Source organism: Rhinoderma darwinii, chromosome 8, assembly GCF_050947455.1.
Source record: "Rhinoderma darwinii isolate aRhiDar2 chromosome 8, aRhiDar2.hap1, whole genome shotgun sequence".
NCBI lineage: Eukaryota > Metazoa > Chordata > Amphibia > Anura > Rhinodermatidae > Rhinoderma > Rhinoderma darwinii.
The window spans coordinates 16,176,001-16,193,660 of NC_134694.1; the positions used below are offsets into that span (position 1 = coordinate 16,176,001).

At 42.3% G+C, this 17,660-nt stretch overlaps 2 protein-coding genes across 7 annotated transcripts in view; one reads left to right on the top strand and one right to left on the bottom strand.

The window, feature by feature from the left end:
- The window catches only part of LOC142659298 (semaphorin-3F-like), a 124,414-nt gene extending 120,732 nt beyond the window's left edge, over positions 1-3,682 (top strand). For both annotated transcript variants that reach the window (XM_075835286.1, XM_075835288.1), the window contains one exon: positions 444-3,682. In XM_075835286.1, coding sequence (XP_075691401.1) covers positions 444-689 — 246 coding nt within the window. In that variant the 3' untranslated portion in view covers positions 690-3,682. The remainder of the gene's footprint in view (positions 1-443) is intronic.
- A 1,340-nt stretch (positions 3,683-5,022) lies between these two features.
- The window catches only part of KDM5C (lysine demethylase 5C), a 65,425-nt gene continuing 52,787 nt past the window's right edge, over positions 5,023-17,660 (bottom strand). For 4 of the 5 annotated variants that reach the window (XM_075835296.1, XM_075835295.1, XM_075835298.1 and 1 more), the window contains 17 exons: positions 17,502-17,660; positions 17,228-17,409; positions 16,658-16,820; positions 16,441-16,560; positions 15,833-16,209; positions 15,586-15,710; positions 15,348-15,498; positions 15,093-15,189; positions 14,654-15,009; positions 14,431-14,569; positions 13,761-13,940; positions 12,073-12,213; positions 11,481-11,996; positions 8,514-8,568; positions 8,224-8,426; positions 7,487-7,705; positions 5,023-5,815 (listed from right to left, as the gene is read on the bottom strand). In XM_075835296.1, coding sequence (XP_075691411.1) covers positions 5,804-5,815; positions 7,487-7,705; positions 8,224-8,426; positions 8,514-8,568; positions 11,481-11,996; positions 12,073-12,213; positions 13,761-13,940; positions 14,431-14,569; positions 14,654-15,009; positions 15,093-15,189; positions 15,348-15,498; positions 15,586-15,710; positions 15,833-16,209; positions 16,441-16,560; positions 16,658-16,820; positions 17,228-17,409; positions 17,502-17,660 — 3,195 coding nt within the window. In that variant the 3' untranslated portion in view covers positions 5,023-5,803. The remainder of the gene's footprint in view (positions 5,816-7,486; positions 7,706-8,223; positions 8,427-8,513; positions 8,569-11,480; positions 11,997-12,072; positions 12,214-13,760; positions 13,941-14,430; positions 14,570-14,653; positions 15,010-15,092; positions 15,190-15,347; positions 15,499-15,585; positions 15,711-15,832; positions 16,210-16,440; positions 16,561-16,657; positions 16,821-17,227; positions 17,410-17,501) is intronic. The other variant, XM_075835297.1, reaches the window with a different exon arrangement.

Genomic DNA, 17,660 nt, shown 5'->3' on the forward strand with positions numbered 1-17,660 from the left:
TACATCAACATACAGACACCGAATAGCCTATGGATAGGATGCAGAATACTTAAATATTGGTAAACATACTATTATATTATATATGTGTGAATAGAGCCTGTGATTATGCATAAGTGAGCAGCAAATAGGCTGCATGTGTTAGGGCTCCATGTGAATGCTGTATATTTTCCCACCACAAACAGGATGGGAAGAAAAAGTGGAGCCCTGATTTGGGGGGGGGGGGGGAGTAGGCTCATTCTGTGGGAACAAAAAAAGCAAGCCTGTGTCTCTCAGTAAAATCAGAGGCACCCGAAGGTGAAGTGTGGGCCGCAGATTTCTATGCCACTATATTTAGAGTCTGTGTGACTGAATTTTGATTACACTAACAACTCTATACAAGATCTAAGGCCAGCCAAATGCTGCTTGCTTAATACCGCTTAAGTAGTATTGTGTTTACTCACCAGGTACGTCTACACCCTATGGAAGGAGGTGCCATTCTACGCTCCGTACAGATAAGTGACGCAGGCCTCTACACCTGTCTGGGTACAGAAAATGGATTTCGACGCTCACGTGGCAAAATAAGAATAAGTGTTTTACCGCGTGAAATGATAGAAAAACTGACAGCAGCCCCTACTATGCTCCCATCATCAGTGCAATGTCCACCTATCCGCAGCAGGCAGAAATCAAGAACACAAGCAGAGAGGAACTGAAGCTGTTAAAGTACAGACATACGGTCCAGAGAGCGAGCTGGTCGGCTGTAGCCCCAGGACCCACTTTTTCAACACAAGAGACTCCAACTACTGGGAGACTGTGGGGGTAGCACCTTCCCAGCTGACTAGCAGATGTGCTGGCTAGGGAGTGGATGAGTATTGGTTTGTGTAGGGGTGAAAGGTGTTAGTAGTAGTAAGACATTCCAGAATGATACTTTGTATAGAGAAGTGTGTGAGTGAGTATGTAGTGAGAGTGTGAAGTATTCCTATTTATCACAAACACTGGATGCCAGATTTCTCGTTTCAACCTGTGAGCAGCTGCCACAATACGTACCATCCTCAGCTAGGGTGCCAAGTTTTTTTCCCTCGTGCATCTGATTTCCTGCACAAGAGACTGGGTTGCACCACATTGAACTGGACAGATGCCAAGCCTCACTGCTGGCCCCCCTGTAGCTAGCAATATCAGATTCCCAAGCTGAAGACATTAAATCTATTTTGTATCTGTGTTCCTTGTTATTGTACTATAAGTGTATCCATTAACATCCCTTCAAAATCCCCACTGTATTTCTTGGTCACGTTTTTATATATTTATATATTTTGTTCTAATATCTGCTGTATAATGCTGTACAGTTTTAAATTTAAAGAAAATAATGTAAACCTTTAGATTAGGACTGGAAAGTGGTAGAGAAATGTCCTGGTTCTATAGAACATAATGTAAGTCTACCTCCAGTTATATAGAAGAATGACCATGTTGCGGGACTGTGAGAAATAATAGGTTTTCTCTGTAACTTGATTAGCAGATTGTGCCCCCACACTTACCTATGCAGGAGGAGACCACCTCCTAGGATCCAGACTTCAGTAGGGGGTGCTAGTGCTGAAGCAGGAAGCCTAGGAGGCAGCGCAAGGGGCTAGTCACACATTTGGTGTATGTATCCATAGGCCCACATTCCCCTGAGAAATGCCAGGACTACACTTTATTTTTTTTTTATTTTTTTCTTCAACTGTATGGCATAGAGTCAGCTGTACAAAGTCAGCTAATCAAGTTATATAGAAAACCATTATTTTGCACTGATCATTCCATATTACCAGAGGAAGAATGATTGCAGTCTTTATACACAAACATGTTCCAATAGTCGCAGCCTAAGCAGTCTTGTCATTACATTTTGAGTTCTTTGTTACCAATAAACCCAACCCCATTTTTAGGTACTCCACAGTCCTGGGTACAAAGGTCCGTGCGATCTTAATAAAAATATAACTTCCTAACACAACATCTTTTAAAAGGGCCAGAATTCCGTTTTTCTGATAGAGCTCCAAACCCCTGCACAGACCCAGATTAAAGAGACACCATGCTGGCTGCCTGCAGTCACCACTAAAGAGCTCGCTGCAACGTGTTTATACGTTACTCAATAATGCTCCCTCTAGTGGCAGCTGCAGGCAGCCAGCATGGCATCTTTTTTTTTTTTCTTTTTTTAAATCTAGGTCGATGTAGGGGGATTTGTAAATTCTGTATTGAAAAAACAGCTCCGACCACTTAAGAAATCACTTTTAAATACGTCCAAAAGTTTGCTGGACGTCTATCCCATTTTGTTTGATCAAAAGTGTCACTAACTTACATTGTGTGTGGGAAAACGCTAGTGCACGCTAGGTGGTGAAGTTGTCTAGGCAAGAATGCGAGGCCGGAGAAGCCTTGTGTTCAGGTCTTTATAATGAAAGTAGAACCTTTACACAAGATGTCTCAGTGACTGTACTGCTCAGTCTGCACTAGCATCTCTCCTGATGTAAGGACAGGTGAAGAGAAAAAGTTAGTGACAGAAGGTAAGAAGCACAGAATAGAAGCATCCCTGATGACTGGAAGATGTTTCTACTAATATAGTATATATTGATCAAATATGATCAAACTGATACATGGGTTGTTTATAGATGGTATGTGTATGCATCTATTGAGCCGTCTACTAGTATGATCCAATAAAAGACCAAACGGAGGAGCTCTACACCGAGAACTACTGAAATACAATACATTTAATGTAACATACTCTTACGACCTGTCAGCAGCCAAGCTTGTGGGCACTACTTGTAGAATTAGCTGTAAAAGATTAAAAGGGACAGTGCTGTGTGTTATAACTTGTACCACATCTGTACTTGCATATTGTTAGGGGGTATTAAAGCGAAGCTAAATCCTGGAAGTACTTCAACTATTATGTTAACAGCAATTCCATCATATACAGTTAGTACAATCAGAAAAGTAAAAAACTTTCCCACTAGTGCCTTTGAGGACTACCTTATGGCAGCCTATACTCTAACAGGTAGGAGCCTTTAAAGGGGTTGTCCTTAGGACAGTCCCCCTTCTTGTGGCAGTTCCGACAGCCAGGGAACAGTAAATAGACGCTGCAGGGGAACTCTAGTATACACACCACCAATGACCACGTGATACGTGATTACACCGAGTACTCCAGAGGGAGCACAGTGAACATATGGACAACCCCTTTAATGCCCATCAGCACATTGATATGCACCAGTATAATAGTGAAGCAGTAGTGAGGTATTTGACATCCCTGCCACTAATAATTTATGATATTAAAAGGGTGCAATTCTTGTAATTGATCTTAGGGGGATAGCATTCATTATAAGCCATACAGTGAAACATGCTACAACGTGCTTCACTTTAAAGCTCCAAATACTTAAGTCATGAAGTGGTTAAACATCTAAATAAACATATTTAGCAAATCAAGAGAGATGTCCACATTGCAGGGCAGATCTTGCACTGTCAATGTAATGGCTGGTGAAACATTCATGTGGCAGTGCAGAGATCAGCATTCAGACACCATCTGTCAATGAAACATCATGCCGAACAGGCTTTGCTGTATCAGTTACTTGCTGCAGGGCTTCAAAGCCATCACCCATGCTAATATACTTACACTGATGTATATATTAATGATGTGACTACAACCAATCATCGTATCAACAATAAAAGTTAGTTTATCTCTTGCTACTTACAGCTGTGTCTTGTGGCCGTCTGCTTCTTCTGTGTAATTGTAATTCTGTACAAATGTGCACTTACCAGGTTTGGAGGAGGGGAGGTGGGGGGCATTTCTAATAATGTTCTAGAATAATATTCAACGCCTCATTAGAGATTTAGCAGAACTAGGGTAAGGTAAAGCAGAGTAGCTGCCCATAGGAATCCAGCTCTTTTTTTGAAAATGACACCAGGCATCTGGTTGGTTGCTATGGGCAACTACTCCACTTGTCCCTTGCACTAGTCTTGCTAAGGCTACATGCACACAACCCTTGTTTTCGTCAGTGCTCATCACATCAGTTTTTTTTTATCACATCCGTTATAAATGCCCTGGACAACCCCTTTAAACTCTATGGTTATACCATTTGTTTTGAGCCCAGTATACGGTGAGAAATTAAATCAGCAAGGGGGGGATTATTTAATTGAACCGGTCAGTTTTTTTCTTTTGTAAACCCTTTACATACCCTTTTACCTCGCGGTCTCCTAATTCCCACTCAATTTTTTTTTTCAAATTGTCCCCTCTGTTGTCCTGCTGCATTTGGTGCCCAATATGCTAATTACTAGCATGGAGGAGGAGACCTCAGCTCTCCTCAGTGGGCGTTGTCTTCTCCCTCGCTATGATGTGGTCCAATCAATGTAGACCGCTTCACAGCCATGCCAAAGACATGCAGATCTTACGAGATTTACCTATTCTCATGAGACCAGCCTCTGTGACCCGGTCATTCCAGAGCTGCACTGATTGGACTGCGTCACATCGAGGGAGCAGACAACACCCGCTGAGGATAGCTTAGATCTCCCCTTCTGTGTACCAATATTCGCCAAAACGGAGCACAGGCCATAAAAAAAAAAAAACACGGCATTAGGAGACCACAGGGCATAAGGGTTAAAAGAAATTAAAAAAAAAAATTTCAACACAGACAAGCCTTTAAACGGTTTGTCGTGTCCCCCCTGACAATTTTGAGCCAACAACCTAAATATAAGATGCCGTAAAGTTCTCTTTAAGACAAAACCACATTCTTAGGACAACTGAACATTTAAGAAGCCACAGTGATTTTGACAGAACTTTATGAATATTGAAGAAAAAAATTTTGAGATTCAAAGCGTCACCTAGTAAGGACTGTTATTACCTGAACCCAATAAACAAAGCAATACTTCCAAAGGACGGTAATAAATTAAACCTTTCTTGGTGAGGAGGAAAAAAAAACAACCTCAATAGCATGAACCAAAGTCCCAGGAGGCCTGCAGTCCTGCGAACATAATTTATGTAAAATAAACATCTGCAATACTGAGGTATAACACAGAGTTTGCCTGGAGACCGCGTCCAAAAAACCTCTACCTTTATTTCTACATGTCAGAAAAGAGAACTCTCCATAATGGAGTCTTCAGGGAAATTTTTTTCTTCATTTTACATTTTCTAGAAATTCTTTTTTTTTTTTTTTTTTTTTTTTAACAAAGTGTTCTCAGCAAAGTGAACATTTTACAGGGGTGGGAAGTGCAGAGCGCCCCCTGGATCCTGAACTATTGGGTGAAACAGGAGGGAAGCCGGGCAGTTAGTGAAACTATAAACCACAAGGAGAAGGGAATAAATAAAAGGTGTGCCCCCACCCCGAACCACTGTTATAGCTTCCTTACTGACAGATAAACCCCTCGCCCAATGCAGCACCAGACGCTGGTATAAGTCCTGTGTGACTTCAGTCCGGGAAGGCTGAACGGCACATGCTTGCCAGGGCGGAATATCACCCTGCAGGATCTATGGAGAAAACGTGCCAGGATTACTTTCATCTGGTTTCCAACTGGAGTTAATTGCTTGACGTCAGCGAGAAGGAGAGGTTATTGAGATCCTAGAGTCTTTTATGCAGAGTTGCCATCTGTCATGAGGAAGTAGCACCAGCTTCCACTAGGTGTCCCCAGAAAGAAGTACTCCCCTCCCTTTCCAAGAGACGAGTGTGTGTAGAACAGAGAATGCTGTGAGGTAGAGGGGTTTCTAGGACTCCTCACCCCTACAGCCACCTCGAACCATTCATCAGCGAGGTAAAACTCATGTCTGGTGGGGAGTGTCACTGTCCCGATTTCATATAGTGTCAGGTCATCACGCTGAATGTCACAAGCGCTGCTAGCAAAAAAGAGAACATGGATTTAGTGTCAGCTGTTTGCAAAGTGTCATGTCTATTTCACTGCCAGTTTAAGATATAGACTGACCATTCACTTGTATATACAAACCATTAAAGGGGTTTTCCAGTTTTATGTACCGTATTTTTCGGACTATAAGGCGCAGTTTTTAGCAAGACTGACCGCTTCGTTATTTAACCCCTTCCCGACCCAAGACATGCCGGCACATCATGGGGGGGGGGGGGGGGGGGGCTGTGATGTATGGAGCAGGTGTCAGCAATTTTGCTGTTCCTGGCCGTTTAAAGGGGTTGTGCATAAAAGACATGTATCCCCAGCGATAAGGAGAACGGGGACCGAAAGTCACCAAGAGCGCTACACGAGAAGCTTTGACTAACGCGTTGTGTCCGGCAGCTCCATAGAGATGAATGGGATTCTTCTGCGCATGCGTGAGCGGCTCTCCATTGACATCTATGGAGCTGCCGAAAAAATAAGCCGGACACAGAACCCGGAAGTCCAAGCTTCTCATGTAGCGCTGTAGGTAACTTTCGGTCCCCTGTTCTCCTCATCGGAAACAGTGTAGATCGCAAGCTACGCTGCTTCCGTAACTGCCACTCACTACTATGGGACTTACAGAAATAGTGTAGCTCAGCGAGTTACGCTGTTTCAGTAACTCAACATGCAACCAAGTGACCGCTGGTTCAAGTCCCTTAGGGGAACTAATAAAATGTGTAGAAAAAAAAAATAAAAATAAAAAAGTTAGATCAATTTTCAGAAGTGTAAAAAAAATACAAAATATTTAAAAAGTTCAAATAAACCTTTTCCAATTTTTCCCCAAGCACAATGTAAAAAAATAAAACAATTCGGCATCGCAGCGTCCGTAAAAGTCAGATCTAATACAATATACCATTATTTAACTCGCACGGTGAACGGCGTAAAAAAAAATAATGTAAAACATCAAAATTGTTTTTTGGTCACCTTAGCAATTAAAAAAAATTGTGAAAAACAAAAGTGACCAAAAAAATTGTATGTATCAAAAAGTGGTGCCAATAAAACTAAAGCTTGTCCCACAAAAAATAAGCCTTCACTGCTCTATCGATAAAAAAAAATATAAAAAAAAGTTATGCCATGTGGTAAAATAGAACAAATATTTTAACAAATAATTTTTTCCCTATTTCGGTTGTCTAAAACCTGGGTGCGTCTTATGGTCAGGTGCATCTTATAGTCCGAAAAATACGGTAACTAAATCTTAATGTTTAATGAATAGACGGTAACATCCAAACCCTCACAGCTGAGAGCTTCAATCAGAGTTAGACAGCCCGGACTACAGACTGACACATTGCGGCAAACTATAGCGAGATAGATATGCTCCACAGTACAATCTTGAAGGGTCCACTAAAGGGTCACTTCCATAAAGGACATATTAAGACCATACTACATAACAGGTGACCTAGAACGTACAGCTAATTCTAGTTACCAGTTCATTCACAAACACTCTTTTAGGGCAATGTAAAAACCAGGAGACAAGAGAGTCTGTACCATAAGATAAAAGCAGGCACATATTGGTTTAAACAGCAACATTAAATAAAAGCTGCCATCTTGGGCTGTAATGAGGGCTTGGTTCAGGGACAATAGGACATTTTACGAGGAGCACCATTTCTCAAGATCATTTGCTCACCTCTCCATTCTGATTACTTTCAGCGCCAACTTTCCTCGGACTCTCCTTCCCTGCCGTCACGTCCTGAAGTCGGTCACTGCGGATTCTCTTTGGTCCCAGCTCCTCTTTCTGGAGTGCTGCGGGCAGGTAGCCACCTTCTGCCCTATCACTCCTCCTCTTTTTTTTCTTATCCTGATCTTTTCCCTTCAGTCGACTGGTTCTTCGTTCACACCGCTCTATCTGTAAAGACAGAGTGGGAACAATAAGCCAATGATCATCCATTCCCTGCACATGCTCAGTGTTGCTGGATTTGAAATATACCCCATAAGAGCTGCATGTCATGTAGAATTCAACCACCGCCTAGTCAAAGGGGTTAATCCCACAAATCATACCAAAACTCCATAAATGAGCAGCATAATGTAGTAACAGACATCCATTTCAGCCGTCTGACACTCATCTGCTAATGTGAAGCAGTTTGAGAAACTTACATAGAGACCGAGCAGCATCCAGAGTATTCACGAGCTGCCGCTAGCGCCGCCCACATTCTGCTGATTGACAGATGTGTCCCTATGCCGAGTAACAAGGAGACATCTGGCAATCAGTAGAAATTTGGCGGAGCTACCAAGAAGTGGGCAGAGCTAACGACAGAAGAGCAGAACGTCGCGGTTTACAAGGTTGCATCAATGAGCATTCATTTTCACTTTATAGGCGCAGATTCACAACTAATGAATAACTAAAATAAAAATATCTTGCGTTACCTCTATCAGAGTCCGTAACCTCTCCACAGGTGGTATCAGTGATGCTTGTAGTAGCCACGAAATACTAAGTTCTTCTTCAAGTGTCACTTCAAGTAGATCCCCTTCCAACATGAGGTCCTCCAGCAGAGCCCGTGACCCAATAGAAATATCCAGAACTGGCGTCCTGTCGATACGAGGGATCAGAGCTGCCATCGCATCAAGATCTGTAAGGAGGAGGCATAAACAATCTGATTGGGGCACATGCAACATTGGCACTAGAATACTACAGATCATACTGGACCTTAGGTTACCTGGCATTGCACAAGAGCCATTCTCTGAATGACCATCTCCATTCTCATGGGGAACCTGTTTTAAAATGGTAAAACAGTGAAACGTAGTTTAGCAATCAGCACAAAAAACATCGGCGACACATAACCAGACCATGTGACTTGGATTGGTAGACAGTAAAACTTCGGTTCATTCAATACAGGCAAGCATCCTGCACACGTACACAGGTCTGCCAAAGAACGTGAATAAACCCATCAAAGAAGAACACGTCGCGCAGTTCAAAGGGTTTGTTTTTTTTCTTCTTCTTAGGTGGGGGGGGGGTTGGGTTTATTAGTGCGGTACAGTTACTAAAATTGCTTAAAGGAACAGTGTCACCAAAAAAGTTTTTTTTATATCAGTTTTATTAAAAACGTTTATATTTATTTGTGTGTTTGTGTGTTACTTTTTTCTATTTTTACACTTTTTCTTCCCTATGGGGGCTGCCATTTTTTTTTCCATTTCTGTATGTGTCGATTAATGACACATACAGACATGGAATACGGCAGCTCCAGTCCCATAGGGACTGCGAACGGGGCCCGTTCCATCCACTATGGTGTACGCCGTATGTGTGGGAACGGCGCATGCGCCGCTCCCACACAGTCCAATTTGAAATACGCCATTTTCCTGTGGACCGGAAGTCGCGGCCGGACAGTAAGATTACTACTTCCGGTCGCGGCTTCCGGACTTGTGCACATGGAGCAGCGGCAGCAGACGGAGCGGACGGACCGGCGGCGACTGGAGCAGGTGAGTGATTTCTATGTATGTTCGTGTTTCAGTGTGTTTTACTAGTGTATGTAAACCTTCTACACTGTGTGTTAGCTCAAAAAATGGCGACACACAGTGTAGGAGGTTAGACCGTTCAAACCCCTCGTTTCTCCCGGCACTAGCCAGGATAAAGAAGGGGGGGATTCTGAGAGCTCACTAGAGCGAGGGATTTTTTCCCAATTTTGCAGCATAAAGCAATGTGGTTGCTTTACCACATGCAATGCTGCAATTTTGGGAATTGCTCCATCTAGTAACCAGTGCTGGGAAATATTATAAATTGAATCCAATTTATAATATTTCCTGACTAGTGAAAAAAAAGTAAAAAATTAGAACAATGTTTAATCACCTACACACAAATTGTTTAACAAAAAAAAAAAAAAAATCATGTTTTGCTGGCAACACATTCCCTTTAAAAAAAACAAAAAAAAACACCAAACCTAAAAAAATGCACATAAAAAAAATAAATCCCAGTATTTCCTCCCTTAATTGCAATAAGAGACAAAAAAAAAAAAAGGATCAAAAGTAAAGAAGTAGATTAATTCTGAGAAATATATCAAATAAATCTTCTAAATGTGTCCCAAGATATCAGTCATTCCCCCCCACCTTCTTACTATCCTGTCTCTGGCTGCAGCAGGAACCTTCCATCCTCTGCCCTGTCTGCAGTAGGACACATTAATTATTAAAGGATTATTTTCAAACTTTGACATTTACGGCACAGCCACAGGATATACCATAAATGCCTGATAGAGAGGGGACCCGCATCTATATCAAGAACCGGGGCCATCCAACCCCCATTTCGTCTGGTGAGGCAGCCGCTGGCTGTGATTCCAGGGGGACACATATGCGCACGGCTCACTCAATTCTGTTCTATGGGAGTTACGGAAACAGTCAAAGAGCCTCAACAAGGCGAAATAGGGGTGAGGTGATCCCCGATCTCAATATAGGTGCGGGACCCGCATCTATCAGACATTTATGGCATATCCTGTGGATATGGCATAAATGTCTAAGTTGGGAATACACCTTTAAAGAGGCTCTGTCACCAGATTATAAATGCCCTATCAGGTCATTTTAGTAATGGGATCATGCGAATAGAAATTGCTTGGCTTGCTTGTTTACAATTTAGTCCTAGTGGCTGCAGCAGGCAACAGATTGTTTACAGTGCTCTGTACTGAAGGAAAAGAGAATCTTAGCCTTATTATATTAAGAAAATACTCTACATGATTTATGCTGCCGATCTTGTAATGGTAAATCACAGCCCTCATGCAGACATGATCGCTCGGTTATTTATTACTAACTACACAGTATATACTTTGAATATGGTTAATAATAAATGACAGAGCAATCTCCTCATCACATGGAATGAATGCCATGACAGGTCGGCTTCAAAACCTGCAAAACAGGTCACATTGAAAAACTAATTACATAGTAAAGAAGGAATCAAGTGTTATGCAGAGAACATCCTCCTCTAAATGGTTGATGGAAGTCGAAGTTCTATTGTTTTACTGTAGATACCCGTAAAGGAAAACTAACATACGTGGCATATAAAAGCTTGTGTGCTACAAGATCAGTGTTTTATTAGAGTCACGTCTCTGCTTCAGTATCCCCATGACGAACACTCCTTCCATGTGCTCTTGTGGATAACTCACAAGGACATGGTTCGGCTCCAAATCACCATCCACATCAATGTCCTAAAGCTCACCGCCACTGTGCAAGTTGTCATGGACATTGACGCACCTGGCAATTCTCAGCCAATGAAGTAATCGGAGGCACAGAGTTGAAAAGGCTGCCATAAGGACACTGCACCTGTACGGCAAGCACCGATAACACTCTTATTCTGCTTAGAATATTTTTTTTCTTCACATTTTTAAATGCACTAAAAAAACCTTCGTTGGACATATAGGGCGCAATTTCTTGGGACTTGCAAAATGCAACAATCAATCTTAGAACCGCACCTATGGCTGGCCATACAGAATTTCTGGTAACAATGCTCAAAAGTCTCTCGGTAGGGGAAAAGTTAGAGGATTTAACCAGACATCTTGCGGTCTTTGGTCAGCAATAATCTTCCAATAACAAGCTCTTTGACGAGACAAGGGCAGACTATGGACTGATTTACATGGCCCTTTTGTCACCATCTGTATCTTCAACCTCTGAGATACGGTTTAAGATTTCCCAAAAAAAATACTTACAGGATTCTGCTCATTGCGTGTCGTCTCCCTCAGTGCCTGTGGGTCCTTATAATTTTGTAACCGCTGTCTTCTCCCTGTCAGGGTTGTAGCAGCATTAGATATTTCTGGTGTTGCCAGTACCCTGCGAGCTCGATCCTGCCAGCTCATCGCTCTTTCTGTTAAACACTGTAGTGCTTCTCCTTCTGGTAAGCGCACTGACAACTTCTGAAGAGCAACCAGTAAGGAAAGTATAGTCTGGAGTCGAGGCCGCCGTGAGCGCACACAGAGTGGACACAAAAAGCGACTGTCCCATTCCCACCAAGCCAGAGGTGAAGTGTGTGTCCCACGATAAGAGAGTCTGGGTCCAGGTACACACAGCCCATGAAACAAGTCCTGGCAAAGCTCACAGCGTAGCATAAGCTCCCCTGGAGGCTCTCCACACACGCAAACACAACCTCTCTCCAGCGAGGAATTCATAGTCCGTAGTCTCAGAATGCCAGCTTTTTCCTTCTGTTCCCCTTCTTTAAAGGCCAGAACCTGAATTAATGAACGTGAGTTACAAACACTTCACTACGCTAAAGGTTTTAAGGAATACGATATAAGCCATACTTACAATGCATCCCGGATCCCGCAGATCTTGTGCAGATAGCCCCAGGCTCTCTATATCAGATCGATACAAGCCATGCTCCTTCTCTTTCCTCCACTGGGACCTCTTGCCAGTACCTGAAGAAACATCTGAACTTGGGCACAGCACCTGCAATAATGGGAAGAGGGAATAAATGACCTTCTTACAGAAGGGTTCCTTGCAAAAGAGCGGTTACCTTTACAGTAAGGATGGGGCAATTGTATGAACTTGCCAATAGTAAAATGGCTAGCAATTACTGAATTAAAGAATGACATGTTAAATATAATTTTACTCTAACAGGATCCAGTTACTAGTTATATAAAAAGGCTCATTAAGAGTACAATAAAAATGAGAAAAACAATGTTTAAACAGCAAACGAAGTGCCGAGGCCTAATACCGGCAGCTGCTCTAACACGAAGTCACTGCATCAACACTTGCAGCCTGTTCATTTATCAAAACTGTTACACATAAAATTTGTGTCGCTGCCCATAGAAGATTTCATTGCACAGGATTACGCTGTAACACTACAAATCACACAGAACTTTAACTATTAAAAAGGTGTTTAGAATGTCAATGGCAATCTAGATCAACACAATTCCCCATGACAAGACTGAACAAAGCTAGAGAGCCAGAAAAGAAAGGGTTGTCACAGGGGCTTAAAATCCCAATTACTGGAGTCAAATATTGATGGCCTATCAATGTTTGGTCAGTGAAGGTATGCCCCTGAAAAAGGACCTGTCGCCTCTTGTATTCCCCATGAAACAACATTTTTGGAACATCTTTACTTAGAGCTCTACGTTGTGCCGTTCCTCTGCGATTCCTCCTGGAATATCAGTGTTACCAGTTGGGGCGTGTCCCTATACAGTCTGACTATGTCCAATCAGTGCTGACTGACAGACTGTATGGACACGCCCCATTAACTAAGAAAAGATGGTGCAGAACTTTTATTTTATTGGAAATGCAAATATTTACTAAAACAGACATGTCAGGAGAGGTGACAGGTCCTTTTTAAGACCTTCACCAATCAGCGGAATTAAAGAGCTACGGCACTCCAGCAGAATTTTAATGAGCTGGGGTCCAGAGGGCAATGACATGCCCCAAAACCCATGAGGATGCCACATCTGCAGCGAAACATGTCGGGGGGGGGGGGGGGGGGGGGGCTATATTAATCCTATCTTCGCAATGTTAACAGCTGACCTTTACTATTGACCATAGTTCGTACCTTTACTTAGTGATAGCTGACCCACACTATTGACTACAGCCAGCACTTTTACTCAGTGCTTATGATTTGCATTGGGCTATTCTTATCTCTTGTATGGCATAGGAACTTTGATACTATTACTGGTCGGCACACATTGTAGTTTTAAATTCTATGTGGTTTGTCCCTACTTGATTTAAATAAAGGTATTTTTTACATTTTAACTATTCTACTAGGTAGCAAGTAGTTGGGAAAAAAAACGGGTTTCTATTGCCTCTGGCAATTTTTCTATATCTTCAAAGTTTTTTACCCGCCAACTACTAGGGTCTTAATCTATTTTTTTGTTAAGGGTCCAGAGGATGGGACCAACAATAATTGACTCCCGGAAAACCTCTTTAATTAGGAACCTGTAATACAAATGACTGGATAATAGGAGGAAATCAGCAAGGGTTATTTTTCCAGTTTCCAGTGTCATCACCTCTAGAAGTGTATAACACGAGCTCTTCTTCAAGAAAGTCTTTGTTGCTTTGTCCCGCCAGGAATGAGCAGCAGCCACTTGAACTTCCAATTGATGCAGTTCATCCATTTTTACAGGGAGGTCCCGACCGACAGCAACCAGTCCCTCCAAGTCATCAAGACAGGGGTAGTGATCTCCATTCTATTAAAAAATATATATAGATCAGAATAATTTGTAATGCTGAGAGGATTGAAGTTTGGATTATTTGATCAGTTTCTATTGATTTTCAGAGCTGGCAAAACAGTATATAGAATGAGCTTATTACTGAAGCAGTGGTTGGCAACTTGCATACTCGGATCATGCAGCCGATTGCAGCTCATTGACCAACCCTAAAATTACAACCTAGCCCTGCTCCCATGAGGTGGGGAAATGGTAGAAGTTCATATACCCCATTTCCAATCTCTAGTTTACGGTTAGCATAACATAACGTAATTTCCATTTATACAGACCATTTTAGCAGAAGCAAGAAAGTGTCATACGTCACTGCTGCGGACACAGGATTTGAACATACAAAATAAAATTGAGCATAAAGACCAGGTTTGCTAAAGTTCAAAGCAGGAACCAAAAACTTAACCATGGTCTGTATTCATAAACTACAGCCTATTCAATGTCAATTAAAGCATAGTCGTACCTGAATCTCATCTACATCAGCACTCCAGGCTCGGGCCTTGCAGAGCGCCTCTTTTAAGCTTAGTGTATTAGGAAGTTGTACTGGAATGTTCTCCGCTTCTTTAATGACGGCCTCAAGGGTTGCTGGAGGATGCTTCAGCCTAAAATATTAACATAAGAATAGTTGGCTGATTGCATTGAATGACATTTTATAATGGTAAATCTAAATAAAGAGTAAGGATCACCTTGCTTCTAAACACATCTGCGCCTTCTCTTCCCAGCGGAGTGCAATGGAGATTAGTTCCTGCAGCTCACTACGAGCCTTCTCCACTGCAGGGCTCTCAGCCACTTCTCCAGCTTCTTGGAACAATGAACGCATCTCTTGGAGTGTGCTGGAACGACCTGCGACAAGGGCGGACTGTACCCGTGATAACCACTGCCCTTGGCGCAAATGCCTTTCCAGCTGTTCAGCTTCGGGTAACCGCACACCAAAAGCATTGCAGCGTTCCAACAGCTCCTGCATCTGGGGTGCGCTCTCTGGGAGAGACTGTAAGCAATTCTTTGCCTCTTTCTGTAAGACATCAGCCTGTTCCAGAAGTTCCTGAGGAGAAGTAACACCAATGTAATATCCTGCCCATTATTTACAATGCATAAAACCGGGCAAAAAGACAAACTGCTTATTACTTGTAGTGGTGACAGCTGATCCAGCACACATGGAAGAGCTTGGACACGTTGTACGAGTTTATGCAAACCGTCCAGAGACATTACTGTTGAATTGCTCCTAAAAATCAGAAAGAATGCAAAAGTTATACCAGAAGGGAAGTCATGTCATTTTTTTATACTTTGCAACACAACGTTGCAACCTGATTCTTCTAGATTATGCAGTGATATGCATTATACAAAATGTCACACTAAATATGGTCTAATAATGAAACAAACCTTGAAGACTGGGGATTACTTAGAACTTTCTGGGCCTCACTAATGCAAGATTCAGCCTTTTTAATGGTGCCTTTTAGTTCCTGGAGCAGGTCATGCTCAGCAAACCTTTTATCGGAGGCCTCTTTTGCAAGAATCTGCAGTGGCTCCAGCTCTGCGAAAGAAAAATCAAACCCAAAATATTGAAGACATTTACTTGCAGAAAAAAAAGTCAGAATCTAGCTAGCAGTCCAAAACTCACCCTTCTTCGCTCCATCCTGAAATTCCAAAGCCTGACGCACTTTGCTTGCCCAGATGTCAAAGGACTCAGCCCGAATTTTCAGCTTGTATAACATGGCCGGCAACTCATCAAGAGTGTAGCGGTACCTAAAATGTATTCGATCATTCAATACAAGACATGGAACTACTGTGCCCCATTCAAAAAACAGCCTCAATCGGTTTGCAGCAAATGGATCTTACTGAAAAAGCTCCAGAAATTCCAGCCTTACCTGAGATACTGACGAGATGGTGGGCACTGGCACAAGTCATCAATGTGATACAGGCACACTAGGCCTTGCGGGCAGTTATAGCATGCCAATGCAGAAAGAAAGCAGGTGGTCTTGCACTTCTGGCATTGCCTTTCATCATCGGGAAGCAACTCAAATGCTTCCCTCTCTGCCTCTGTAATCCCTCGCTCCATCAGTGACTTGCGTAGCCTCCGTTCTTCCTGCACCAGAATAAGCATCTCCTTGTGCACTGCAGCAGCCAAAGTAAGGTCTAGTCTTTCGGGACATGCCGCCATCTTGCACATTAGCTCCTCATGTGAGAAGACGCAGTATCGACGGAGCCTCCGATAATGCTCAATACACTTTCGGCCAGCTGTGAGCTAGAAATTTGACAGATGGTCTGTAAGATTGACTTGCATTGGACTTATGATTGATAAACTTTCACACACTGCTGTTTTATTGTGGCCGGGACACTTGTCTGGAGGTCTTTATGTTTTACTGACCAGAAAGGACAGCCTGTAAAAAGTTCTAATACTCGGATCTATAACTTTTACCATGTGAATTCTCTTGCAGCAGGTTTAGCCTGAAAAACATTTTAATTAGCCACTCACCCAGTCAGCAGTGCAGAAATTTACTGCCTCAGCAAAGTTGTAACCCTGGTTGAAACCACTGTGATAAGCTCTCGGAAACGTAATTACAAACTCTCCGGCACATTGGTTTGTCCGCACAACCTATAGGAGGCAAACAATTTAAGATGAGAAGAAAGTAACAGAATAAAATCTGACATACACTAAAATGAAAACACCATTACAAAAAATATTCACGAACCGGCACCCCATGTGACATCAAAGTATTGGGGTTCATTAGTGTGACCAGCTGATGAAGGAGATCGGGCTGACTTTCAAAGAGTTCTGGAGTCAACTTCTTCATAACCACTTCAAGTTGTTCAGCAGAAGAAGATGGCACACCGTACCAAGTCTTGGGCTCTCCCCTGAAAACGTAGCACGGCAGAATCTTAATTCAACTCTCCAAAAAAAATACAATTAAAGTTTAGGGGAACAATACATGCAGTGAGAGTCAATAAAAGGTTATTAGACAGGACGTCTGCTGTGTGAAGGAAAAGCTCTTCATCCACAAGCATAGCGACTAAGCTTTTAGTTCGGATAAGACCCTTAAGAAGTTTTCCTACTAGGTACCAGCTTGTCATTTAAAGATTATATTCAGAAATATTTAAAACTATAAATTATATAGTAAGTCCATTGATTTCTACATAACGGAGTGAAACAGACAAATAACCAATGATATACATTAATGTGGGATTTTAACACTATGGAGCATTAAATGGTAGTGAATTGCTTTTGCAGAAAAAAACATTTGTATGCCTCCCAGGACACTTACCAATGAAGGTAGTTGATGGAATAGCTCCAGTGATCCTCAATATGCCAACAAAAAGCCGAGAACACCATGCCCACATAGAGCCAGGGCACCTTCATCCCAGATATGTCAGCATTGATGTGACACAGCACAGATTGCTCAAGCACTGGCATAACATTCAAGTTCCAGCCACTTGTGGCATATGTCTAATAAAAAACAAAAAAGTAAAAACAGACTAAACTATATATTCCTGGAAAATAAGTTGATGTCAACAGGATAAATAAACAAAATCAATAACCTCCTCCTCAGGAGTCAACTCTGATTTTCCATCAAGCATTGGGAAACCACTGCCAAATTCCTTGGAGTGAATATCAGCTCCGTACTGTACAGTCACATCCTCTTCTATACTGTTCACCAGGCGCCAGAACTCCTTCTCTACCAGCTCTGTAGGAACCAT